This window comes from Phoenix dactylifera, unplaced genomic scaffold (assembly GCF_009389715.1).
Source record: "Phoenix dactylifera cultivar Barhee BC4 unplaced genomic scaffold, palm_55x_up_171113_PBpolish2nd_filt_p 001547F, whole genome shotgun sequence".
NCBI classification, from domain to species: Eukaryota; Viridiplantae; Streptophyta; class Magnoliopsida; order Arecales; family Arecaceae; genus Phoenix; species Phoenix dactylifera.
In genome coordinates, this window is record NW_024068855.1 from 60,523 (window position 1) to 88,230 (window position 27,708).

A 27,708-nucleotide genomic window follows, 5' to 3' on the forward strand; every position below is an offset into this window, starting at 1 on the left:
ATCACATCCCAATGCCTCGATGCTTTTCTTGATTTCTTCTCCTCGCCTCGTGAGGGGCCCCACGGGAGAGCACCATAGGGAGACGGGACCGGCCATTGCTATTTCCATCACTGCGGTGGTCTCGTCCTCCGCCTCCCGGTAGCCGCCGGCCGTCCCGGATGGGAAGAGCTCCCGCTCTCCTCTCTTTCCTTCTCCACATCCTCTTTCTTCTGGGGAGAGTCCGGTGCTCCGCTGTCGCCGCCCTCGGCCGCAGATTGCCGCCCTCCACCGACGGTGTTTGCGCTCGGCTGATTCGACCTTTGGGCTACCCTTGCTCCGAACACGCTGTATCGTCTTCCTTCTTTCCTTCTTCTTTTAGCTCCACAATATTGATCACATCTTTAGCGTGTCTTTGTTTCCTTTTCTTTGTTTAGTTTAAGAAAGGGCTTTTTATTCTGGATGTTATCTTTTTTTTTTTTTTTTGATATTTTTGATTTTTAGTGCAAAAGAACGAGTTTTTGAGCGCGAATTTCAGTCATCAAGAAGCATGCAGGAAATCTTGAATTGTTGCCCAAGGGGAAGTGACGATTAGTGTGTTTAAATATTGGCAAGGGCTATCTATTGTTATGGAATTATGACGAATCTTTAAATTATTTGGTAGTTGGATATTGTAGATTCTGTAATGTGCTCAGTTTGACCTGCCTCATTAAGACGTGCAGATTGAAATGAGGTTTCATGATCTGCTTGTTATTTTTTGATTTATGAATTTTAGATCTATAATTTGATTTGTTTATAACCAATTCAGAGAAAGGATGGGTCATGTATACAGTAACACGCAAGTAGAATTTCTAGACAAAAAGATGTAGCAACAATAGTGACAATGCTACTTATAAGGAGACATAGATAATTGCAATTCAGGTAATACAGCTCTCCTGTCTCATGCTCTCCATTAAACACCTTAAGCTTTGCAGTCCTGGATAGGTGCAAAAGTGAAGACATAAGTAATAAATTTCAAGCGATTTATTAATATACTCACTAAAAGAAGACTCATCTATGTGTGGTATGGATGCTAGTGATTGTCCGGTTCTGCTGGATGAGTTTAAGTAGTTAGGTGGTCTAGCTATGTTCTCTGCTGCTGTTGCAGCCAGTATAGCATCGCTACAGGTGGTCTTGTCTTGAGTTTGTAATACTGGCGGAGGTCTTGAAAAATTGCACAAATGCAGCTTGCTAAAAAAAAACTTGATAGAATTCCTCTATATCCAGTCTTGAATAGCAAAGTATGGTCCAGTAAGATTTGTTTGATGATGGGCACAGGTCAACAGGTAAGGGCATTGATGGAATTATCTTGAATTTAATCTAGATGCTAAGTATGGGGTTTGATTTAGTACAAGGAAAGGGTACTGGGTTGTGAAACTTGAAAAAGACATCCATTTCTCAAAAAGATGAGGTGCTAGAGGAGATCTTTGGCATTGATTGGAAAGGGGATGTCAGTTGACTTATAGATGTTTCCTTTTATCAAGACATTTGCCTTGAGGTTGAAATGGAAATATCTTGAAAAGCTTACTAAGGAAAATCTTGCATGGAGGAAATTAATGGAAGGAGAAAGAAAGGTGTGGGTGTTTGTGCAGGGCGGGGGGGCTAATAATAAAATAAAAACCCCAGATTTTCTATTCTTTGAAGATCCAAAGGAACCATAGAATGAATAGAAACATAAACAAAAAGGATGGAGCAAAATTTTCTTTTCCATTTGGATAATTAGATGATTGGAGTCTTTTGCTAAAAAAAGTACCTGGCAGTGCTTTAGGTTTGGATATGTTACAGTGAAGAGTATCTAGGAGATACAAGAGATTCTACTTTGTATGGATCTCTGGTACAACAGGCCTAATGCTTGATGTATTTTAAGTTCCATAACATAATTCACATTAGCAGCTGAAAGGAAAAAGAGGAAAGACCCAAGGGAAACTTTGATGTGCGTGGTGAGAGGGACAAAGACAAGGAAGGACAAGGGCGACAGTTACCTTTTCCATCAAGTCTGCCTATTTGATGTGCATGGGAAGTGGGGCACATCAAGACTGCCTCTATATTTGTGAATTTCCGTCATAAATGGAAATGTGGGTTTCTGCTCTTTGTTATCCATTATATTTTGCACACAAGTGTAGGCCCAGAAATACAATTCTAGAAAAACAAGAAGCCTGTTTGATGAAGAAACATATCAATCAGCTCTGGTCACAAAATAAAAGAAGAAAACTGAGTAGCACCTTGTGACACCATTTGTAAATAGCAGAACATACTCTGCATGTAGACTGGAACCTTAATAAAATTAAAACATAGCTTTGCCAAGAAATAAATATTCAACCTGTGAAGGTGCACAGACCTACTAAAACTTTCTCTATGAACATCAGAAATCCACTTTTTTCTTTTACGTACAAATCTAGAGTAAGGTGTGGGTCATTACTAGAATGAGGTCTGCTAGACAGATATTTAAGGAACATAAAGAAAGCCAAAAGAAAGGTGGAATGTTTGACTAGACCTAAAAAAGTATATATAATCAGATCTGGAATGGGATGCATAAGTTGCTGACAATTGGATCCATGTGGAGACTCAAGGTATAGTCAAGAGATCATAAAAGGTCTTGAAGGATGTGGTCAACTACACAATAACATGCCGTCAAAAATTAACCTAGGAGATCTTCCACTGAAGGAGCTAAAGGTAATAAAAACTATGTGCTTCTTTATGCTAAACTGTTAAAGGAAGTGGAAAAGAAAGGTGGAATGTTATACTAGACTAAAAATGTAAATTCTAATCAAATCTGGGATGCGATGCAAAAGGTGTTGACTGTTGGATCATTTTGGTATCATGTGGCGACTCAAGATATATAAGTAATCAATATATCATAAAGGGTCTTGAATGATGCGATCAACTACACGAACACATGCACAATCAAAAATTCTGTAGAGGTGATCTTCCATCTTAGGAGCTAAACATAAGAAAAATCGTGTGCTTCTTTATGTAAAATATTAAAGATTGTGGAAAAGAAAGGAGGTAGAGAAGAGAGGTGTTATAGAATAGGAGGGGGAAGAGGGTATTGCTAGCTTGTAGCTCATGCTTTAGTTGAAGCAAGTTTTTAATTCCACCAAAAAGCTAGCTTCTAGCTTATGCTTCTGCATCATTTAAGAGCAAAATTTTGTTCTTATTGCCATTGGAGGTGAATTTTGGGTTAAGTTTTATGACTTGCACCTAATATGTAAATTAAAAAATCTATCTCAAATTGCAGATTTCACTAATGCCTAAGGTGCACTTGTAAAACTTGACCCAAGCTTCATCTTTTAGTTGCATTAAGTCTGGCACAAGTGTAAGATGAACCCAACATCATTGAAACCAATTAAACTTGACTAGGAATTGTTCCAATATTTGGCTTAGACTTATATTAGATGTATAAGACCAAAATTAATTTCAGCTAGACCGGCGTTGATTTGGAACAAGTATATTAGTTGGTTGAGTTTGAGTGTAAATCTGAAATAAAAATGTTTGCAAACCTGTTCTAACCTATTTGCACCTTAGTTTCTACCCTGATGAGAAAAAGAAGTATTTATGCAGCATGCTGTTGCCAAAGAATTCTTTTACTCTTTAATTTAATGTGCTTTTGTGGAGATGCTCTTTGGAGCAACCATTAATGGAAGAGGAGCAATGTCATTTATGGGAGATAGGCTTCCATGTATGGGGCATATTTTGTCATTTGATCCATGTCATTGATGCACCTTAGTCCTACAATGGTCATTGCAATCATTGCTTCACTTTCGAGTGCATTGATGGCATAGGCCAGGTGACGAAAGCACCCTCATGCATGTAAGACAACCTAGTGCAATACGTGGGGGTAAATGTGTCATTTTGTGGAAGGATTTGTTCCATTGTCATCCATGGGCTTTTTTCCTGCCACAGTTATTCTAATAATTGCTTCACCTTTGAGTGCACTGATTGCATGGGCTACATGACAAAAGTAGCCCCATGTATCTTAGACTACTTACCCCAATATATGGGAGTGTTATTTGCTTGTAGGAGCAACTTACTAGGTTTCTTCGATAGGAGCATCATAGCTTTACCCATACATACATAGACATGCATCCACATGCACACGCGCATGCACACACACATACTCACTCACACGCGCGCGCGCGCGCACATATATGCGCATGCTTATTCTATATAATCAATTATCAAGAAGTTATTAACTAGCGTATAACATTGTTTCCCACTTGTTCAAATCTGGTCTACCTTGATGCACTTGCTTTTCATCATCTCCACACTAGGTACCATCTTCTCCCATTTCTGTGTCTAACCTAATATAAAATTGTTACACACTATGTAAGTGGACAGTGACAACCTAGGCTACCTAGCCATGTCATATCCTCATGCATGAATACTTGAAGTGGCTTTATGAATGTGCTGACTATTAATAATTTCTAGTTTAGGTTTTAATTGAACAAATAGTTAAAGTTGAGTATATTATGCTTAGTGGTTTTGTGGAATAATTTCATGATTCTTTTATATCCATGTATTTGGTATAGCTTTTCTTGTCATTGACCATGTAGTTAGCTATGTGGTTGTGAGATATTTTTTTCATTCTTTATGATGCGACTTTCAACATGATTATGCAATCAATGTTGTGAATACACCGTCTATTATAGTTCAATGATAATGGTATCACTTGCAGGTTGAAACAGAGGATGGCTACATCTTATCTGTTCAACATATTCCATATGGGAGAAGAGCTCTAGCGAAAAAATCTGGTCCTCCAATTTTCCTTCAGCATGGCCTTTTTCAGGTATTGTTCATTCAATATTAGCTATTTTTTTTGTTATATTAGATTGATTTTGATTATTTTCTGGATATTCTCTTTTGCTGTGATTATTGTTGGATATCAACTGTTGCGTTCTACTCTTGGATGCATCTCACAATGTCAATAGCCTGGAAATAAGAGAACTATTTCACAGTACAATATATTTATGATGTATATATTAACATATAGAAAATCCAAACTTGGATAGGGAGGAGACACGTGGTTCATGAATTCTGCTGAAGAGTCGCTGGGATTCATCCTTGCTGATAGTGGTTTTGATGTATGGGTTGGGAATGTACGTGGTACACACTGGAGTTACGGCCATGTCACCTTATCTGAGAATGATAAGGTAATTACGAACAATGCTTTCATCATCTGCATAAACATTTCTGATTTAGTCTATGCTTAGATGTAATTTATCATGAGCCCATGCCTTTCTTTCTGTGTGAATGTCTGTATACACACCTGTGCATTGTCAATTGTGCACATGCATGCATTATTTGATGTTACAACCTGTTAGTGTTGGATTGTTCTGCAGGCATTTTGGGATTGGAGTTGGCAGGAACTAGCTCAATACGACCTGCTGGCTATGATAGGCTATGTATATTCAACAACAAATTCCAAAATTTTCTACGTAGGCCATTCACAGGTATGGTTAGCCTTAGGTAGACATTATTCAACATTTTAATTCATATCTGTTATGTATCATTGAAACAGCACAAGCCCAAATTTTTCTTGAAGTTCTTTCTTTTTTTCACCTTTGGCAGGGAACTATCATGGCTTTAGCTGCTTTCACCATGCCAAATGTGGTTCAAATGATTGAATCTGCTGCTCTTCTTTGTCCTATATCATATTTAGATCATATCAGTTCGAGGTTTGTTCTTAGAGCAGTTGGCTTGCATCTCGATCAGGTAATCCATTGTATACTTGAAAAGGTAGAGAAGGTCTTAAAGCTATAAAATTGACTTATCCCCCTCATCCCATGACAGCTGCTTCTCACTATTGGCATTCATCAGCTTAATTTTAGAAGGTCTGTTTTTGCTCTTGCCTTAAAATGAAATTTTCTTTTCTCTAAATTCTTCTGACTTTATTGTGGTATTTTTTTCCCTGATGCATATTTTATTATGTGCAGCAATATGGGTATTCAGATACTGGATTCTGTATGTGATGGCCATATGGACTGCAACAACTTGCTAGCTGCAATAACAGGTTTGGCTATATGCTGCTTTTACCTTATATGATTGGCGCTTCTATATTTTCTCTTGGTTAGTGGGCTCTTCCATGTTTTTTGACTTAAAAAAGCAAAGCATAGACAGATACGATAAAAGGGGGTCCAGTGATTTTTTCAAATAGATTCACTTGCACTGACAAAAAGGTATCCTTTGCAAGCTTAATATATTAGGCTCTGTAGAAAGTCCATTTGAGTTAGAATCAACCATAAGTGTTCGAAACGGGGAATTTTTACCTGCACTGCTGAAAATTTTCTTTCAAGTTTGAGGCAGAATATTATGGACATAGAAGGACAAGTAGAATATTACAAAAATAAATTAAATGTAAGGCAAATAAAAACAATCCTGAGTCCTGACCATGGAATTACCTGCTTCGTTGATGCTGCAAATAACACTAACATGGAGAGCAAGGATTTTGGCAAAATGGTTTTGTAGTTAAATAGTGGTGATGGCTATTGCCTATTGTCCTAAATCACTGAAATTTAATGGAACCTACTGCTCCACATCAGTAGGAGTTTGCAGGTGATGGAAAATGGGACAGCATGAGTGACCTATGTTGTTTTTTTTCCATCTTGAATGGACAAGCTTATTCAAGGATTAAGTAACATCTGCGAGGGTATAAAACTTTAAGTAATAAAAAGAGATTTAAAATTCTAGATTTTGCTGCTAAATAATGTCATAGAAGTTTGAGAAATCTTATATTAGGAGCTGACATTTACATGAGACTGATGAGCACGGAGGTAGTTTGTATAGTGTTCCTGGGTGGCTATTCATAACATCTTCCAATTAATGACAGGATAAATTGTCCTATTTCTTACAACCACCATTATATCATTCTTTTTTCAACCGGTATTGATGATTCTCTTGTTTCTTTCCAGTGATCTTTAATAAATTGCCTTTTCTGTGCTCTCATCCATGTCAGTAAATTCTATTTTGAATGATATTCTTTATCCTGACTTATTTGCTATACTAGAGTGCTGAATTGGAGAGGCAATGATCTTTGCATGCAGGATTTTCATAGGAATGGTAATATAACAAATTCATTTTCGGGTGATTGCTAAGAACTGTTGTCAGGGTAGTTCAATAGGAAATATGCGAAAACTATAATTGTTGCCATGGAGGTTACAGCAGGGGTAGAGAGAAATGGGAATTCAAGTCAATTGCATCACCTATCTCTTTTGCTGCCAATGCTGATAATGGGAAGACAGGAATGCTGGCAAAATATTGTAGCTAACAGTGAGAGGATGCCAATGCTGATAATGAGATGATAGGAATGCAGGCAAAATATTGTAGCTCATACGGAGAGGACAGATCTATGTAATCTTCTAGATCACCTGAATCAGTAAGGAATTTGCAGGGCATTGAGAACGGGAATCTCATTCTTCATAAAAGTTATGGCCCCTGAATCCCAAAATTCACACGAGGAACCATCATTGAGGGAGAAGCCTTTGAGAGGAAGGAATTAAAAAAAAGAAATAAATATTAATCATCTCTACTAAATGATGTAACAAAAGATTCAGAAACCCAATATTAGCAGTGGATAAAAAATGGTTTGGATATGCATGCCTTTAGTAGAAGCTACTGGTAATGTTCTCAAAGGCATCTTCCTGAAAATGAGCTTAGGCTCACTAGTATTAAATGTTGGTATCAAATAAAATGCATTTTGTTTCATGCCCTATCATTCCTTATGTTCTTGGAAAGGATTTTCTACCTATCACTAAGAGATCTTGAAGTTGAAAAATAATATCCTGATGTTAAATACATGAAAATTTCATTATCTCATGGTATAACTTTTGTATTAATAATTTGTATTTTCATGTGCAATCTTGGGAAACACAAATACTAGCTTCAATACAACTGTTTAGTCTACTCAGTAAATCGATCAACTGACCTTGTTGTGCATGCTTTTGTACTCGATAGTTGGTATTTTTTCAGGTCATGGACCTAATATATTCCTATCCTGCCAGGTCAGATATCTGTACTTCAGGAGCCATCATCATCTGAGTTGGTTTCCATCATATCTTACTCAAGTTCATGTATCTTTGAACTAATTGCTTTTATCATCCATACTTCATTCCAAGAATAATATTAGTGAACTTTTGCAATGGAGACTCACCTTTATAAAGCATCTAAGTGCCAGTGCTGGTGGGCATGTTGGTCGATGGCTAGCACTGCACATGTTGTGGTGTGTGGACACATGTGCAACACCATGCCAAAATAAAAAATAAAAAATATTTTAATTTACAAGGTTTCAGAAAATAAATTAATATGTGCCCTGCAGACATGTGCTAGGTGGCAGTTGTGGCTTGGCACCATGTATATATGCCACAGCATATCAGCTCATGTCCACACTTGAAATCTTACTTTATACTATGATGATGTTTAATGTTTGTCCCACTACCAGCCTTTTTGCATTCTTATTCTGTTTCTCGCCTTGTCTAATGTTTCCTTCTCTTTCAGTGAATAGTAGTCTACTTGTTGCAATTTCTCTACTGATTAGTGGAAGGATTTATGAAAAAAGGAAGAATTTCTGAAGTGATTAAAGAAATATCCTTGCACTTCAAGGCCATTGGATGCCACCACAGGATTTACTCTTGCCTACCGAAGTATTTTTACCAACTTGCTTAAGCCTTGATTGCACAAGTTGCCTAGCACTTGCAGCAAATGCACTAGCAAATGCTTTAGCATTTTCTGTACCTTGATAACAACACTAGTGCTCTTTCATCCTTGTTTATTAGTTCTGGATCCCCTTTATGTTTTTGTATACTCCACTTTAGGTTAATCCCCATTTGATATCTTTTTTATATCCTTTGAACTTATTCTCTACGTGTTCAGTTCTACCCTTCTCATATCCGCATTGCTCATAATTTTCCTGTATTAAATGGTGGAGAACCATGACATCGTTCTGAACATTAATACTTGGCTTATGTATGTTCTTGCACATATTCTTGCTGATCTACAAAATTAATGCATGTTAATCAAGTTGTTAAATCCAAAGTTTTTAAGTGTCAGCCCATGTCAGGTGGCACATACAGTGATGGGCTTGTACTTGCACTTGACTGGCCACTACTTGCATTAACTTTAGATTGGTGCACACCCATTGAGGTCCTTCTTTTATTTTTTATTATTAAAAAAGATTTTCTAAATTCATAGCTAGATGTGTGCCTCAGCACGGCATAGGATGGCGCATGTTGAACAATGTCCAACATGCCCGATGCCAGTAGCACTCAAGTCCTTGGTTTAAATATTAGTTTACGATCTAGTTCTCATTCTTATTCTATTTAGGACACTCATATGTTGCAAGATTTTAACAGCATGTAAAGCTAGTATTTTATATTGGTCGCAGAGCAACATGTCCCCTCTCCACTATCCTTATTTTTCTATTGATTCTTTTCAAGGTCCATTGAACCGGTATCGAGACCCGTGCCGGTCAGCGCCTTTCGGCTTTCCCAACAGGTGACTTGATACTTTTAAAAAGTTACAATGCTACAGTGCCAGAATGTTTGGAACCGGGTTGACTTGGTGCGAACTGGCCGGTTCCCACCAAGTCTATACCGAATCGACCAATTCTGGCCGGTTTGGGCACTTACCGGCCGGTTTCAGTCATGGTTTCGGCCAGTTCTATATGGTTTCCGGCCGGTACGGGGTCGGATTCAAATGTAACAGGCGAACAGGATCGGTTTGGCGCTGCCCGAACCGGGCCGCCCGATTCGGCAATCTTTATCAAATTATACTTAAAATCTTTAAAAAAGAATGTTTGGAGAAGAATCTTTGAAGAAGAAGAAGAAGAACCGACTTGTACCAGTCGACGGCCGATTCTTCTTCTTCTTCTTCGCTTCTCCTTCCTGCTCCTGCTCCTCCTCCTCCTCCTTCTTCTTCTTCTTCTTTTGCTTCTTCTTCTCCTTCTCCTTCTTGTTCTTCTTCATCATTATCTTCTTCTTCTTCTCCTTCTTCTTCTTCAATGTTTCTTCTTCAGTTTCCCCTGAACTCCCTGCACAAGCTCGTCTAGCGTTGAAGAAGGAAGGGATCTACGCTTCTATTTTCACCCACGCCGAAAAAGAAGGATCGATAACCCGACGCACTGCCAAGGCTAGGGAAGCTCTCCAGAACAAACCGAAGCACCTGTATAAGATTTTAGATTCAAAAGTGAGACTAAAGTTGGGTAATATTTCTATCATCCTTCTCCTTCCCTTCTTATTCTCCTTCTTCCTCTCCTTCTCCTTCTCCTTCTCCTTCTTCTTCTTCTCCTCCTTTGAGAGGGGAGAGGGGGTGCAGAAGAGTGAGGAGAACAAGAACGCAAACTCAGAGATGTGGAGAAAAGATAATTCTATTACTCCAACGGTCTGAAAGGTTCTGCCTCACAACTGAGAGTGCATAGCCTTAAATAGACCAAGTTACAAAGTTGGAATCCAATTCGAATTGGAGTCCGAAAGTCAGGCTGCCGCTCATGGTCGATAGAGAAACAAATGACTTGACAAAAGAAAAGGAAAGACAGGACCAAAAAGACTCAAAGCTGAAAAGAAGCAAAGCATCTTTGCTTTTACAAAAGTGTTTTTCGAAAAGCGTCCTTTTTTTGCCGAATGTTGATTCTTTCGTCCTTTCTTCTGCCGAAAGTAATTTCTTCGCTATGAAGAAAGCATCTTTTCCTCTGGTTGGTGGAGATTCCTTCCGTCAGAGGGAACTAATGTGACCCTTGGTCGGTGGCATCTTTTGCCGAAAGTGGTTCCTTCCATGTGAAGAGAGCATCTTTTCTTGGTCGGGAGTGATTTCTTCCGCCTGAATAAAAGTATGTATGACTTAAAGCCTTTTGTCAGGGCTTCGTCAGAAAGTGGATTCTTTTTGTTGGATGGAGAAGTCATATCTTCGTCCTTCATGTTGTGCTGGCATGATGTGCTGGCACTGACAAAGCTGAAATGGTCAGGCTTTTCCACCGAAAGCAGATTCCTTGTGCTGGCTGGAATGGATTTTCCGCCGAAAGCTATGCTGATGTAAACACAAGGCTGATATTTTCCACCGAAAGGAGATTCCTTCAAGATAATTGCTGGTGATTCAGCATTGGAGATACGAAACTATTTGCTCGTGCTTCTGCCATTATTCTGTCTAGTCAAAATGGTGAGTTGGTTCCTTGCCTTTGCTTTGATGAAGCTTAACAGGGCTGAACCTGATTTGTTGGGACTTAATTGCTCCCTTTCTAGGTCTTGTAATTAAGACTTTTTGCCACATAGCTTCTGTGGCTTCAGCTGCACGAGTTTTGCGCATGAGAATGGACTGTTCTTTTTCCTCAAGAGATAGTGTATCCTCAGCATAAGGATCTTGAGATTCTTCTGCAAGACATATGTATTTATTATTGTCCTCAAGTGTGGAGTATGATGAACTCCTTGATGCAGTGCTCTTCAGGATTGCCCAAAGAAATTCTCAATTAGTTTGAAGAATGGGTGGATCATCATCCCAGCATTAACAAGTTGACAGATAATTTCATCTCTTCTGAGCTCTGTCCTATGATGTTCGTAATAGATGACAAGATCCCTTGGATATGGAAATGGGTCATATCAACAGATGTAGAAGAAGAGGTAAATATTCCTGTTCTTAAAAGGAAATTTCTTTACAAGTGGTGGCTGGGAATGTCCAGAGAGAAATTTGATGATATTATCACCACTATAAAATCATATTTGATTTCATTTAAAAATGACCATGTTGAATCACAGCAGACTGAAGAAAGCACTGACAGTTATTTTGCGAGTCTTAAGAACAAATTCTTCAGGAAGTATCCCCAATGTACTTCCGAAGAAATTATGTCCAAATGTATGGACCATATGAAGCAACAATTATGCTCTACGTTCAAAGCAGAGCCAAAGAAGACAGTCTCCATGAAGAGCACTGCATCAAGAAGTTCATCATGCTCCACACCTGAGGACAATAATAAATACAGGTGTCTTGCAGGAGAATCTCAAGATCCTTATACTGAGGATACACTATCTCCTGAGGAAAAAGAACAGTCCATTCTCATGCACAAAACTCTTGCAGCTGAAGCCACAGAAGCTGTGGCAAAAAGTCTTAATTACAAGACCAAGAAAGGGAGCAGTTAAATCCCAACAAATCAGGTTCAACCCTATTAAGCTTCATCAAAACAAAGGCAAAGAACCTGCTCACCATTCTGACTAAACAGAATAATGGCAGAAGCACGAGCAAATAGCTTTGTGTTTACATCAGCCCGAAGGAATCTCTTTTCGGTGGAAAATATCAGCCTTGTGTCTACATCAGCATAGCTTTCGGCGGAAAATCCATTCCAGCCAGCACAAGAAATCTGCTTTCGGTGGAAAAGCCTGACCAATTCAGCTTTGACAGTGCCAGCTCATTATGCCAGCACACTTCCAAGGACGAAGAAAATGTCTTCTCCCTCCAACAGAAGGAATCTGCTTTCTGACGAGCCCTGATGAAAGGTGCTTTAAGTCACGTCAACACTTTTCTTCAGGCGGAAGAAATCACTCCCGACCAAGAAAAGATGCTTTCTTCACATGGAAGGAACCACTTTCGGCAAAAGATGCCACCGACCAAGGGTCCCATCAGTTCCCTCTAATGGAAGGAATCCCAACCAGAGGAAAAGATGCTTTCTTCATAGCAAAGGAATTGCTTTCGGCCGAAGAAAGGATGAAAGAATCAACTTTCGGTAAAAAGGACGCCTTTTGAAAAGCACTTTTGTAAAAGCAAAGATGCTTTGCTTCTTTTCAGCTTTGAGTCTTTTCGGTCCTGTCTTTCCTTTTTTTTGTCAAGTCATTTGTTTCTCTGTCGGCCATGAGCAGGCGAGTTAGGGCGTTGCGTAGGGCAATTGTGCTAAGTACCCATAGTGATTCTCCTCTGGTAGGGTGCAGTAATCCGGATTGATGGGAGAAAGAGACTTGAATGTAGTTATTCATGTGATTGAAAGATGATTGATTTATTTTTCAACATAGATTAAATAAATGCCATATCATTCATGTGGTAGTGTTTTTTAGTCTTTGAATCATTAAGGTATCTCAGGCATATGTCCGTAACACAGAAGTTTGTATAAAAACTTCATTCATCTTGGTTAAAAATTTAACCCAGTCAGTTATATTAGGAACACCTTTCCTAAATTAAATAATGCCAATAATCAGGATAGATGACCATGGTATCTATTCTAAAAAATAAGGAAAAGAAGTAATATTTTCTTTCATTACAAAACCTCACTTAAAGGTTATTAATGAGACTAGGAATCTCTTAGTCAATAAGGGAAAACAATTAGCTTTCCTTAAACAAGAAGCTAATATGCTTAGCTTAGAAAGAAAATTGAAAGATCCTTATATAATCCAAAGAATTAAGGATATAAAGGTACAGCTTACAGAACAAATTTGTAGCGAACTACCCAGTGCATTTTGGTCTAGAAAGAAACATATTGTTTCGTTACCATATGAAAATTGTTTTAATGAAAAGAACATACCCACTAAGGCTAGACCAGCATAGATGAATAGAAAATAAAGGAATTGATACACTCCTAAACAAAGGACTGTTTAGGAAATCCCAATCTCCATGGAGTTGCACAGCTTTCTACGTTAATAAAAACGCAGAAAAAGAAAGAGGAATACCAAGATTGGTAATCAATTATAAACCCTTAAATAAGGTGTTAAAATGGATAAGATATCCATTACCCAACAAGAAAAACCTCCTTGATAGGCTAAGTGAGGTATTAATCTTTTCTAAATTTGATTTGAAATCAGGATACTGGCAGATCCAAATTGAGGAATCTGACAGCTACAGAACAATATTCACAGTACCATTTGAGCATTATGAATGGAATGTGATGCCATTTGGTTTAAAAAATGCACCCTCTGAATTTCAGAGTATCATGAATGAAATCTTCATCAGTCATGGGAAAATAGTCCCAATTGAGAGAAGTATAGAATTTGCATCCAAATTTCCGAATGAAATTTTAGACACCAAACAACTTCAAAGATTTTCAGGAAGTTTGAATTATGTGTCTAATTATTATAAAGATTTGGCATAGGATACTACAATCCTGTATGACAGGTTAAAAAACGAACAAGCACCTTGGAGTTAGAAACATACTAACAAGGTAAGAATAATTAAGTCCAAGGTAAGAAATTTGCCTTGCCTATCTTTACCAAATCCTAATTGGTATAAGATTGTTGAAACCGATACATCAGATATTGGTTTTGAAGGAATCTTAAAGCAATTGGATTCAAGCAGTGGTAAAGAAATTTTGGTAAAATTTGTCTCTGGAAAGTGGAATGCCACTCAGAGCAAATATTCAACAATTAAAAAAGAAATGTTTGCAATTGTTAAAAGTATTTCAAAATTTCAAAGTGATCTGTTAAACCAGTTATTCTTGCTGCTATTGACTGCACTGCAGTCAAACAGATCATAGAAAAATATGTGAAAAATTTAGTATCCAAGCAAATATTTGCCGGATGGCAAGCACAATTATCTGCTTTCGATTTTCAAATTGAATTTCTCAAATCCGAAGATAATTCTCTTCCTGACTTCTTGGCTCGAGAGTTTTTGCAGGGATGATTCCAAGGCGAGGATCTTATGATCAAGGCAGGAAATCTTCTGCCCGATATATCAGGGGACGCAGTGCTAATGCACTTTCCGAAACTACAGAGAATACATGGCCTCATTATATCAGGGGACGCAGTGCTAATGCACTTTCCGAAAGTACAGGGAATGCCTTGACAATTATGGCGGGGGACGCAGTGCAAATGCACTTTCCAGGTTCCACAAATGGTGGATTTGGCAACTTATCTCGGCAAAGGGAAAGAGAAAGTTGACCAAGAACAACAAATTAATGTTGTGCAAGAAATTTCTTTGCAATCAACTTCATCGTCGAGCCCAACGATGAAGGAAGTACTACAGGAGAATCTCCTGGACAGTACTTACTCGAAGAAGAAATCCGAAGAGATTATTATGTACCTGGATCATAGTGAAGTTAATAATCTGAATGATCCATGGTTCATATGTCAAAAATACTTTGACGAAGGGGGTTATCCTTCTTTGGAAGGAAGAAACAGAGTAGTTATGGAGGTGCTCCTGCTCCGTACTAATTCTGTGGAAATTAATCATAATTTCCAAAATGGTTCTATCAGGAGTGGTATAATCAACTTCAGCAAATGCATAATCCACAAGATAATCAGACCAAATGAATGGGGACTCGACCTAAATCAGGTCAAACAGATCACAGTAAATGGACAGATGGTTCTAGTCAATTATTGGGACTACGTCCAAGCCTTCACCAGTGTTTTCTATTATGAGAACCCCAAGAGAAGGCATTCGTGGTTTCTGCAGGTAAATCCTGAAGTACTACACAAATCCTTACCAGGATGGTTTCACAAATGGTGGACATATTTTGGGCCAGAATTAAATATATTGCCCAAAGAAATTCTCAATTATTTTGAAGAATGGGTGGATCATCATTCCACCATTAGCAAGTTTACAGATAATTTCATCTCTTCTGAGCTCTGTCCTATGATGTTCGTAATAGATGACAAGATCCCTTGGATATGGAAATGGGTCATATTAGCAGAGGTAGAAGAAGAGGTAAATATTCCTGTTCTTAAAAGGAAATTTCTTTACAAGTGGTGGCTGGAAATGCCCAAAGAGAAATTTGATGATATTATCACCACTATAAAATCAAATTTGATTTCATTTAAAAATGATCATGCTGAATCACAGCAGACTGAAGAAAGCACTGACAGTTATTTTGCGAGTCTTTAGAACAAATTCTCCAGAAAGTATCCCCAATGTACTTCCGAAGAAATTATGTCCAAATGTATGGACCATATGAAGCAACAATTATGCTTCACGTTCAAAGCAGAGCCAAAGAAGACAGTCTCCATGAAGAGCACTGCATCAAGGAGTTCATCATGCTCCACACCTGAGGACAATAATAAATACAGGTGTCTTGCAGGAGAATCTCAAGATCCTTATACTGAGGATACACTATCTCCTGAGGAAAAAGAACAGTCCATTCTCATGCACAAAACTCGTGCAGCTGAAGCCACGGAAGCTGTGGCAAAAAGTCTTAATTACAAGACCTAGAAAGGGAGCAAACCAGCTCACTATTCTGACTAGACAGAATAATGGCAGAAGCACGAGCAAATAGTTTCGTGTCTCCATTAGTGCTGAATCACCAGCAATTATTCCGAAGGAATCTCCTTTCGATGGAAAATATCAGCCTTGTGTCTACATCAGCATAGCTTTCAGCGGAAAATCCATTCCAGCCAGCACAAGGAATCTGCTTTCGGTGGAAAAGCCTGACCATTTCAGCTTTGTCAGTGCCAGCACATCATGCCAGCACAATATGAAGGACGAAGATATGACTTCTCCATCCAACAGAAAGAATCCACTTTCTGACGAAGCCCCGACAAAAGGCTTTAAGTCACATCCATACTTTTCTTCAGGCGGAAGAAATCACTTCCGAAGATGCTCTCTTCACATGGAAGGAACCACTTTCGGCAAAAGATGCCACCGACCAAGGGTCACATCAGTTCCCTCTGATGGAAGGAATCTCCACCAACTAGAGGAAAAGATGCTTTCTTCATAGCGAAGAAATTACTTTCGGCAGAAGAAAGGATGAAAGAATCAACTTTCGGCGGAAAAAGGACGCTTTTCAAAAAGCACTTTTGTAAAAGCAAAGATGCTTTGCTTCTTTTGAGCTTTGAGTCTTTTCGGTCCTGTCTTTCCTTTTTTTTTGTCAAGTCATTTGTTTCTTTGTCTGCCATGAGCGGCAGCCTGACTTTCGGACTCCAATTTGAATTGGATTCCAACTTTGTAACTTGGTCTATTTAAGGCTATGCTCTCTCAGTTGTGAGGCAGAACCTTTCAGACCGTTGGAGTAATAAGAATTATCTTTTCTCCACATCTCTGAGTTTGCGTTCTTGTTCTCCTCACTCTTCCGCACCCCCTCTCCCCTCTCAAAGTTTGGTATGACCCAAAAACCTTATTCTGGTTTGGAAAATACTCATTTTTTAAGCAGAAATTGCTAAACCATTTTTTACGGTTATCATTTGGAAAGTCTTTAAATTTTTGATGTGTTGTTCTATTGATTTAGAAAACACCAAAACGTCATCAATATAAGTAATGATGAACCTGATTTGTTGGGACTTAATTGCTCCCTTTCTAGGTCTTGTAATTAAGACTTTTTGCCACATAGCTTCTGTGGCTTCAGCTGCAAGAGTTTTGTGCATGAGAATGGACTGTTCTTTTTCCTCAGAAGATAGTGTATCCTCAGTATAAGGATCTTGAAATTCTCCTACAAGACACCTGTATTTATTATTGTCCTCAGGTGTGGAGCATGATGTACTTCTTGATGCAGTGCTCTTCATGGAGACTGTCTTCTTTGGCTCTGCTTTGAACATAGAGCATAATTGTTGCTTCATATGGTCCATACATTTGGATATAATTTCTTCGGAAGTACATTGGGGATACTTTCTGGAGAATTTGTTCTTAAGACTCGCAAAATAACTGTCAGTGCTTTCTTCAGTCTGCTGTGATTCAGCATGATCATTTTTAAATGAAATCAAATTTGATTTTATAGTGGTGATAATATCATCAAATTTCTCTCTGGGCATTCCCAGCCACCACTTGTAAAGAAATTTTCTTTTAAGAACAGGAATATTTACCTCTTCTACCTCTGTTGATATGACCCATTTCCATATCCAAGGGATCTTGTCATCTATTACGAACATCATAGGACAGAGCTCAGAAGAGATGAAATTATCTGTCAACTTGTTAATGATGGGATGATGATCCACCCATTCTTCAAAATAATTGAGAATTTATTTGGGCAATATATTTAATTCTGACCCAAAATATGTCCACCATTTGTGAAACCATCCTGATAAGGATTTGTGCAATACTTCAGGATTTACCTGCAGAAACTACGAATGCCTCCTCTTGGGGTTCTCATAATAGAAAACACTGGTGAAGGCTTGGACGTAGTCCCAATAATTGACTAGAACCATCTGTCCGTTTACTGTGATCTGTTTGGCCTGATTTGGGTCAAGTCCCCATTCATTTGGTCTGATCATCTTGTGGATTATGCATTTGCTGAAGTTGATTATACCACTCTTGATAGAACCATTTTGGAAATTATGATTAATTTCCACAAAATTAGTACGGAGCAGGAGCACCTCCATAACTACTCTATTTTTTCTTTCAAAGAAGGATAACCCCATTCGTCAAAGTATTTTTGACGTATGAACCATGGATCATTCAGATTATTAACTTCACTATGATCTAGGTACATAATAATCTCCTCGGATTTCTTCTCCGAGTAAGTACTGTCCAGAAGATTCTCCTGTAGTACTTCATCGTTGGGCTCAACGATGAAGTTGATTGCAAAGAAATTCCTTGCACAACATTAATTTGTTGTTCTTGGTCAACTTTCTCTTTCCCTTTGCCGAGATAAGTTGCCAAATCCACCATTTGTGGAACCCTGGGAAGTGCATTTGCACTGTGTCCCCTGCTATAATTAGTTAGGACATTCCCTGTACTTTCGGAAAGTACATTAGCACTGCGTCCCCTGATATAATGAGGCCATGTATTTCCTGTAGTTTCGGGAAGTGCATTAGCACTACGTTTCCTGATATATCGGATAGAAGATTTCCTACCTTGATCATAAGATCCTTGTCTTGGAATTATTCCTGCAAAAACTCTCGAGCCAAGAAGTCAGGAAGAGAATTATCTTCGGATTTGAGAAATTCAATTTGAAAATCGAAAGCACATAATTGTGCTTGCCATCCGGCAAATATTTGCTTGGATACTAAATTTTTCACATATTTTTCTATGATCTGTTTGACTGCAGTGCAGTCAACACGCAGCAAGAATGACTGGTTTAACAGATCACTTTGAAATTTTGAAATGCTTTTAACAATTGCAAACATTTCTTTTTTAATTGTTGAATATTTGCTCTGATTGGCATTCCACTTTTCAGAGACAAATTTTACCAAAATTTCTTTACCACTGCTTGGATCCAATTGCTTTAAGATTCCTTCAAAACCAATATCTGATGCATTGGTTTCGACAATCTTATACCAATTAGGATTTGGTAAAGATAGGCAAGGCAAATTCCTTATCTTGGACTTAATTATTCATACCTTGTCAGTATATTTTTGACTCCAAGGTGCAGGTTTCTTTTTTAACCTGTCATACATAATTGCTAAACCATTCTTTATGGTTATCATTTGGAAAGTCTTTAAATTTTTGATGTGTTGTTCTATTGATTTAGAAAACACCAAAACATCATCAATATAAGTAATGATGAAATCAGAAAATGGATTGAAGATGTCATTCATGATACTCTGAAATTCAGAGGATGCATTTTTTAAACCAAATGGCATCACGTTCCATTCATATTGCCCAAATGGTACTGTGAATGCTGTTTTGTATCTGTCAAATTCCTCAATTTGGATCTGCCAGGATCCTGATTTCAAATCAAGTTTAGAAAAGATTAATGCCTCACTTAGCCTATCAAGGAGGTCTTTTTTGTTGGGTAATGGATATCTTATCCATTTTAACACCTTATTTAAGGATTTATAATTGATTACCAATCTTGGTATTCCTCTTTCTTTTTCTGCGTTTTTATTAACGTAGAAAGCTGTGCAACTCGATGGAGATTAGGATTTCCTAATTAGTCCTTTATTTAGGAGTGTATCATTTTTTTTACACAGATCTAGATATTTTCTATTCATCTGTGTTGGTCTAGCCTTAGTGGGTATGTTCTTTTCATTAAAAAAATTTTCATACGGTAACGAAACTATATGTTTCTTTCTAGACCAAAATGCATTGGGTAGTTCGCTACAGATTTATTCTGTAAGCTGTACCTCTATATCCTTAATTTTTTGGATTATATAAGGATCTTGCAATTTTCTTTCTAAGCTAAGCATATTAGCTTCTTGTTTAAGGAAAGCTAATTGTTTTTCTTTATTGACTAAGAGATTCCTAGTCTTATTAATAACCTTTAAGTGAGGTTTTGTAATGAAAGAAAATATTATTTCTTTTTCTTGTTTTTTAGAATAGATACCATGGTCATCTATCCTGATTATTGGCATTATTTCATTTAGGAAAGGTATTCCTAATATGACTGACTGGGTTAAATTTTTAACCAAGATGAATGAATTTTTTATACAAACTTCTATGTTACAGACATATGCTTGAGATACCTTATATTTGATATCTAGTTTGTTTCCATCAGCTGCAGCTAAATTCTGCACTGTTTTCTCAAAATATGTTGTAGGGATTATTCCCTCCTGAATACAATTCAGATCTGCACCACTGTCTATTAGTGCTGTTATATTTTTTAAGACTAAATTGTCTTTTATCACAATGTTAATTATTGTGTTCCACCTTTGATATCTTAGTTGATTTAAGATACAAGGATTTCTTAGTAGATTATTTTCTACTAATTGATCTTCATTTTGTGACCTTAACAGAGTTATTTCTGTTTTTAATTGGTTAATTTTATGTTTCAATTCATTTGTTGAAACTGGGGTTTCTTGACTATTAGGCAGAGTATTAATTTGAAAAGATTTAGAAGAAACGTTATTCATTTCTTCTTCTGATGTATCTTTATTTGATACATCTGATGTAGAGCTCTTATCTACATCTTTCCTTCTTCTTTCTTCTTCCTTGGAAGAAGAATCCTTTAACAGTTTTATTAGCTGTTTTTTTTTATCATTGATTTCCAATAGTGGATGTATAGACAGTATTGTCTATCTGTACTTTCTGAACCCAACTTAGGATTCAAGATTACTTCTAGAAGAACATTTTCTTCTGTTTGTCTAAGTTCAAGTTTATTCTTGACCTTTTTTGGATAAGACTTATATTCAGCCTTAGTATTTCCTGAGTTACTAAGACTTATTAACTTAGTTCTAGATACAAGGTTTTCTTGTTCTGACTCAGTCTTAGGTTCAAAAATTTCTTGATCTAATTCAGTTTCAGATTCATTATCTGATTCTTTTTCAGTAATTTGAAAAAGATCACTATCTGACATAGGGTTGTCAGTGAACTCTATTAGATCCGGAAGACTTATTTCTTCTGTCCTAGACTCATTTTCTAGGTTTTCTTCTTCCTCGAAACTTATTAAGTCTGGAAGATCTATGTTCTCTACCCTAGATATTTCATCAGGGTTAGTCCTAGGATGTCCTAAGACTTTCTCTTCTATTAAAAGAGAATTTAGCATTAATGTTGCTTTCTGTTGTTCTGCATAGAACCTTTTAAACCATAGAACAAAGAAATCTATGGTTCCACTGGACTCTAAATCCTTATAGTACTGAGCTTTATAGTATTCTAACTCAGTTGGATTAAACTCCTTAAAATACCATTTTCTGAAGATCTTATTATCTTCTGATAGAAATTCCTGATTTAGGACATTTCTTAGTATGCTTCCTGATTGAAGATATACATGACGCTCTATTTGATTTAAATGATTAAAAAGAAAATTAAATTCTTTTAAAAATTGTTCATTATTGGAACTTGGGCTTATGGAACTATTTTCCATGCTTTTGGGCTTGCTGGTCAGTGCTTTGTGCAGTGAAGTTATGACGTTCCAAACCTCAACCCTCTGTCTATAAGAACAATAGTTAATGATTCAAAGACTAAAAAACACTACCACATGAATGATATGACATTTACTTAATCTATGTTGAAAAATAAATCAATCATCCTTCAATCACATGAATAACTATATTATGGTCTCTTTCTCCCATCAATCCGGATTACTGCACCCTACCAGAGGAGAATCACTATGGGTACTTAGCACAATTGCCCTACACAACGCCCTAACTCGCCCTCTTGGCATCAACGGGCTAAACAACGGGCACACAGCCTCCCACTCTCGGTCTTAACTCATCCAGGTACAGTGAATACCAAAGACAGGTACCAAATAGCCATCCTTGTGACTTCAGTTTGAAGGATATATGATTCAACATAAGAGAAACAAACTACCAATTCATGCTTTAAATCAAAGAATCATAAACTATTCCAACTAACCTTCGTATGCCCATGGAATAGGCTCCAAAGATTACTGTGTGAGGAGCCCCAAAAGAGGTTTAACCCTCAGGGATTGGACCCCACCAGAGGTATCTTGAGGTTAAGGTTTGAACATTACATACCTTCCTGCGCCTAGCACCGCCAGACGCCTCTTAGCCAGCCATTCTGGCTAAGCCCTGTTCCTACCGGCCTACCGGCGTACGGTTGGAAACCTTCCTCTCAAAATAGATGACTATGGACTACCAACTTGGCTCTGATACCGAACTTTGAGGGGGGAAGGTCTTTTCGGTCCTGTCTTTCCTTTTCTTTAGAATAGATTCCGTAAGGAATATCATTAACTCTAGTAACTTTCTTCTTCTTCGCTTCTCTTTCCTGCTCCTGTTCCTGCTCCTGCTCCTCCTCCTCCTCCTCCTCCTTCTCCTTCTCCTTCTTGTTCTTCTTCTTCATCATCTTCTTCTTCTTCTCCTTCTTCTTCTTCTTTAATGATTCTTCTTCAGAGATTTTAAGTAGCATTTGATGTTTCTTGATGTTTTTTAATATTTCTATCATCCTTCTCCTTCCTTTCTCATTCTCCTTCTTCTTCCTCCTCTCGTCCTCCTCCTCCTCCTCCTCCTTCCTCTTCTTCTTCTCCTTCCTCTCCTTCTCCTTCTCCTTCTTCTTCTTCCTCCTCTCGTCCTCCTCCTCCTCCTCCTCCTCCTCCTTCCTCTTCTTGTCCTTCTTCTTCTCCTTCTTCTCCTTCTCCTCCTCCTCCTTCTCCTCCTCCTCCTTCTCCTTCTTCTTTTTCTCCTCCTCCTTGTCCTCGTCCTCCTCTCCTTCTTCTTCCTTCTCCTTCTTCTTCTTCTCCTTCTTTTTTTTCTCCTTCTTCTTTTTCTCCTTCTTGTTGTTCTCCTCCTCCTCCTCCTCCTCCACCTTCTTTTCCTTCTCCTTCTCCTTCTGCTTCTCTTTCTCCTCCTCCTCCTCCTCCTTCTTTTCCTCCTCCTTCTCCTTCTTCTTCTTCTTCTTCTTCTTCTTCTGGTCCTCCTCCTCCTCCTCCTCTTCTGGTCCTCCTCCTCCTCCTCCTCCTCCTCCTCCTCCTTCTCCTTCCTCTTCTGGTCCTCCTCCTCCTCCTCCTCCTTCCTCTTCTGGTCCTCCTCCTCCTCCTTCCTCTCCTCCTCCTCCTCCTCCTCCTCCTCCTTCCTCTTCTGGTCCTCCTCCTCCTCCTTCCTCTCCTCCTCCTCCTCCTCCTCCTCCTCCTCCTTCTTCTTCTTCTCTCTCTTCTGTAACCTGTGTTATTTGACCTTTACTCATGATCTTTAGTCATTGATCTTGATTCTAAACTTTCATCTACTCTTGTGAGTTATTTGGCGTTTACTCATGATCTTTAGTTATTGATCTTTATTCATGATCTTTAGTCATCGATCTTGATTCTAAACTTTCATCTACTCTTGTGACTTTGTTTCTCTTCTTCTTCTTCTTTGACCTTTACTCATGATCTTTAGTCATTGATCTTGATTCTAAACTTTCATCTACTCTTGTAACTTTGTTTCTCATCTTCTTCTTCTGTAACCTGTGTTATTTGACCTTTACTCATGATCTTTAGTCATTGATCTTGATTCTAAACTTTCATCTACTCTTGGGACTTTTTTTCTCATAAATCCTTCTCTTTCATACCTTCTCACGATGATCTTGTAACTTTTTGGATATGTTGTGCTTGGTCTTTGTTCGCCTTTCCAATAGTTATCTATTCTTTATGATTACTCTTGTTCACTCTGGATCCTGTTCATTTGCTCTGCTTGTTCAGCAATTCTTCATTCTTCCACTTGTAAGAACCATAATAAGTTTGGTTCTGAATTTTCTGGTGCATAACCTTAAGCAGTCTTATGATTTCTCTTATTTGCTTTCCCATCTGCTTTGTTGGATTGCTAAGAATCTTTGGAATTAATTACCTTCAAGTATATGTTTGATTTTCATGTCATAGAAACTTATACGCAACAAGATGTTAAAGGTGCATACATGAATGAACTTTCCTAATCTTGATCCTCTTTTCTGAGAATTTGGCTTTTACTGTTGCTTGTATTATCTTTAAAACCAAAAAATGTTGCTTATTGTAATCATTCCCCTCCTATATCAATGAATTTCTATTCACTTCTCTTGACAAAAATGTACTGTAGGCTTCCTTCATCTAGTTGTGATATGTGGTTACTTCTTGTTAGAACACACCTCTGTCATGCTTACTCAAACAGTGTGGACCATATTTTCCTTATTAATTTTATGCCTGGGTATGTTCTTCTATATGTCTTCATGTTTTATCCCTTGCTATTTTTTCCAGAGATAAAATAACTACCATGTATGGATTTATCAACATGGTGTTCCTTTCTGAGCAATTAGCTGTTAAGAGTACTATCTTTATTATTTTGCAGGGGAAAATTGTTGCTTCAATGGGTCTCGCGTAAACTATTACCTGGAGTACGAACCTCATCCATCATCCACAAAAAACCTGAACCATCTTTTTCAAAGTATGCTGTTAATTTTCTTGCTGGATTTTTATGCTAGTATCTACTTTATGCATAAATTGAAATATCAAACATGCTTTTAGAATTTTTCCTTTAGCATCTTATAGCATATTTGTAATAGTTTGTGTGGTTCTTCCAGTTGGGTGTTTGAAATTCTCTATATAGATTTGCTATTTCTTTAAGTTTGTTGGCAGGTTGATGCAAATTTTGTTGAAGGGCTGTAAAATGACAATGTTTCCAAAATATCTTAATGAAGAGAAAAATATGGATTCTCTAGGACAAGTATAGTAGAGCAAGAAGACACCAGAATATAAATTAGCAGAATAAAAAGCTGATATACTTCAATATAAAATGTGTACTGGCAACAAACTCATTCACGGAAAATATAAAGTGAAAATCGCAATCATTGATTCCAGGTTAAATAACCCATGCATTAACCCCGAGGAAACCTTTGATCCGATGAAAAGGAGCTTAACATGTCCATCCAAAACTGATTTTAAAAAAAAAACAATGTGAAAAGTTTTAAAATTCTTATATTTGGCAAACTGATGCTTTATCAACTTGTCCTCTTAGAGTTCTTTTGTTTAAGCTGTATTGTGACTCAGAGCTGTTTCAATTATAATTCATCAAATTTATGTAGTCTAACACATTGGAGGATTGCTACTTGGTTGCATGAGCTTGAATTGTGACCTAGAATGTAGATATTCTCACCTGCCTGCCAGCCTTGTAGATTTCATAGCAGGTCCTCTTGCCTAGATTTTCCTTGACTAGGAATTTGACGACAAATGTCTACAAGGCTGATGTCAAGTTGATGGCCAGTTGTAAAATCTGTTCAATCCTTCCGCACAGCCCTCTTAACTTAGATCTTGCTCTATAGCTTAACTATATATGAAAAAAAAGAAGGCATGGCTGGTGGTCATTATAGCACATATTGGACTTGTGTGAATTCTTGAATTATTCTTTGATTTCGGTTTGGTTCCAGTAGCTATCATATTCATTGTGAATTTCTCCTCTATCCCTCAGTTGGAAACGATTCTACCAAGCTTTTTTGCTACATGGAATTTTTTCATGGATTGAGCAAATGATATAGGTTTTCACTGTGCATGTGATCCATGATCCCCTTTATCATTGAGAGGCACGATCATGCAGGTCTATTTTGGTTGCTCTTAAAATCTCTTAGCATCTCTTCAGTCACTAACTTCCTTGTCATTTTGCTTTGACTATTTTTCTTGTGAGACATAGAATTAATTATTGGCCCTCCCAATACAATTTACATGTTTAAATCAATGATGTTTCGATACCACAAATATTGCTGCTGACTTGATCTCTAGTCTCTGTCGCGACCTTTTGCCAGCTGTATAGAGGCGATGTATTATGTCTGCATCATTTTGAAAGTAAAATTATTCAGTTGTCCATCATGACAATTACCGACTAGGGATGGCAATGAATTGAGTAGGCCATTATCTGTACCTGCTCTGTACTCGCCTCAGGGTGGGGCCGGGCAAGTTAGATGGGGAGGGTTGGACGGATCGAATCGGACAAAAGTAGAAAAATCTTTTTTTTTTTTTGCATACAAATCAAACAGATAAAAAAGAATATAAAAATAAACTTTCATTCTTCACATAAGAATCGAAGAAATAAGAACCAAATTTTTAACAATAATAGAAATATAACAAACAAAAATATTGTTCTTTAATAAATGAAATGCCCCTTAAACTAAGAAAAGCGGTCAACTAAAAAAAATAACTATGCATTTTGGCACGTAACTTTTCACATGTTTGATCTTTCTCACGGAGTGGAGCGACCAACACAAAGGGTGGGAAGGAGTTTATGAAGAGTTATATATGTCTGGGTCGGGTTTTTTCCTTACCCATACCTGCTCTGGATCTGTTGTGGGTTGGGTAAAACCCGTCTCATTAGAGTCGGATTGGGTTGGGTCGGATACCCGATGGGGAGCAGTAAATTGTCACCCTATTACCAACCAAATTTTAGTTTATGAATGGATGAATGCAAAATTTCCTTGCAGTAATTATACTTTTAATCCATTTCTTAAAGTTCATCTGATGATATGCCCATATACTACTATGACAGTGATCCGCACAGGCACCTTTGCAAAGTATGACTATGGGTGGTTGCGGAACCTGATACATTATGGCCATTTGCATGCCCCAGCATTTGATCTGTCAAAGATACCGGACTCATTGCCCATATGGATGGGCTATGGAGGTACCGATGCATTAGCAGATGTTGCTGACGTTCGCCGCACTATCAACGAGTTGAGATCTAAGCCTGAGTTATTGTACATTGATAAGTACGGTCATATCGATTTCATCCTGAGTGTAAAGGCAAAAGATGATGTATATGGTGAATTAATAAGGTTCTTCAGATCTCAGGGATGGCCTAGCAGTTATTAGAATGCGTTGCCATTACTACAGGTGCTGATTGCTGTATAGTTTGAGTTTGAGTTTGTACATAAATTCTCTTAGTTTAGCATGTTGTAGTAACTAACAGCATAAGAGGGACTGCACATTATCTTGTTAGAAATATCTTGGAGAGGAACAGCCACCTATGAACAAGACACCACCACATTAAGGGGTGCTTATATAGAATTTCTGTGTGGGATAAAATACGTAGCCCTTGCATGTCCCTAGACCCCTCATTTCTGGTAACTTAATTGTAAGTTAATTTCAGCATTAGGAAAATATTGAGTGAAATTGTGATCAGTGTTGATCGATGTTACTATTAATACTGCCCAAATTATGAAGAGAATTTTTGAATTAAAAAAACTCTATCAAGAAAAGGTTTTGATTTAACTAATAAATGTAGACGTCATGCTATTTACTGTCTTCCCGCATGCTTTTCAACTCTGCTTCTGTCCGGTAATAGGTATAGCATCTTAGTCCAGCCCAATTCCTTGGGCTTTCCAGAAGGCATCAAAAGCATTTCTGATGCTCCAAACACATGAACAATGGAAAGGGGAAAGGGGAAAGGAAAAAGAAAAAAATGCATTCTGATGCAACAAGAACCCAAACATGTTTGGTTTATATATACATATATATATATATATTATATAAAAATCTTTCTAAAGTTAACATTTATTACACTTACACTTAGTAATTTGTAAAATCTATATTTACACCTAATTAAA

General features: G+C 37.7%; 1 protein-coding gene and 1 long non-coding RNA gene across 3 annotated transcripts; one reads left to right on the top strand and one right to left on the bottom strand.

The window, feature by feature from the left end:
- LOC103714159 (triacylglycerol lipase 1) lies at nt 1-27,229 on the top strand. Of its 2 annotated transcripts, XM_039122493.1 has the most exons (10): nt 1-326; nt 4,691-4,801; nt 5,025-5,165; nt 5,355-5,465; nt 5,584-5,727; nt 5,806-5,846; nt 5,949-6,025; nt 9,444-9,501; nt 24,468-24,563; nt 26,652-27,169. In XM_039122493.1, exons 1-10 carry the CDS (start codon nt 159-161, stop codon nt 26,680-26,682), a joined length of 978 nt encoding a protein of 325 aa, XP_038978421.1. In that variant the 5' UTR covers nt 1-158; the 3' UTR covers nt 26,683-27,169. The 2 variants fall into 2 exon arrangements, with proteins under 2 accessions (XP_038978421.1, XP_008799544.1); XM_008801322.3 differs by lacking the exon at nt 9,444-9,501 and having other exon boundaries at nt 6-326; nt 26,652-27,229.
- LOC120108777 lies at nt 9,402-22,488 on the bottom strand. Its single transcript, XR_005509990.1, has 2 exons — nt 17,167-22,488; nt 9,402-11,206 (listed from the first exon to the last, which is right to left on the bottom strand). It is a non-coding gene; the product is annotated as an uncharacterized LOC120108777 (long non-coding RNA).
- Nucleotides 27,230-27,708: the final 479 nt, after the last annotated feature.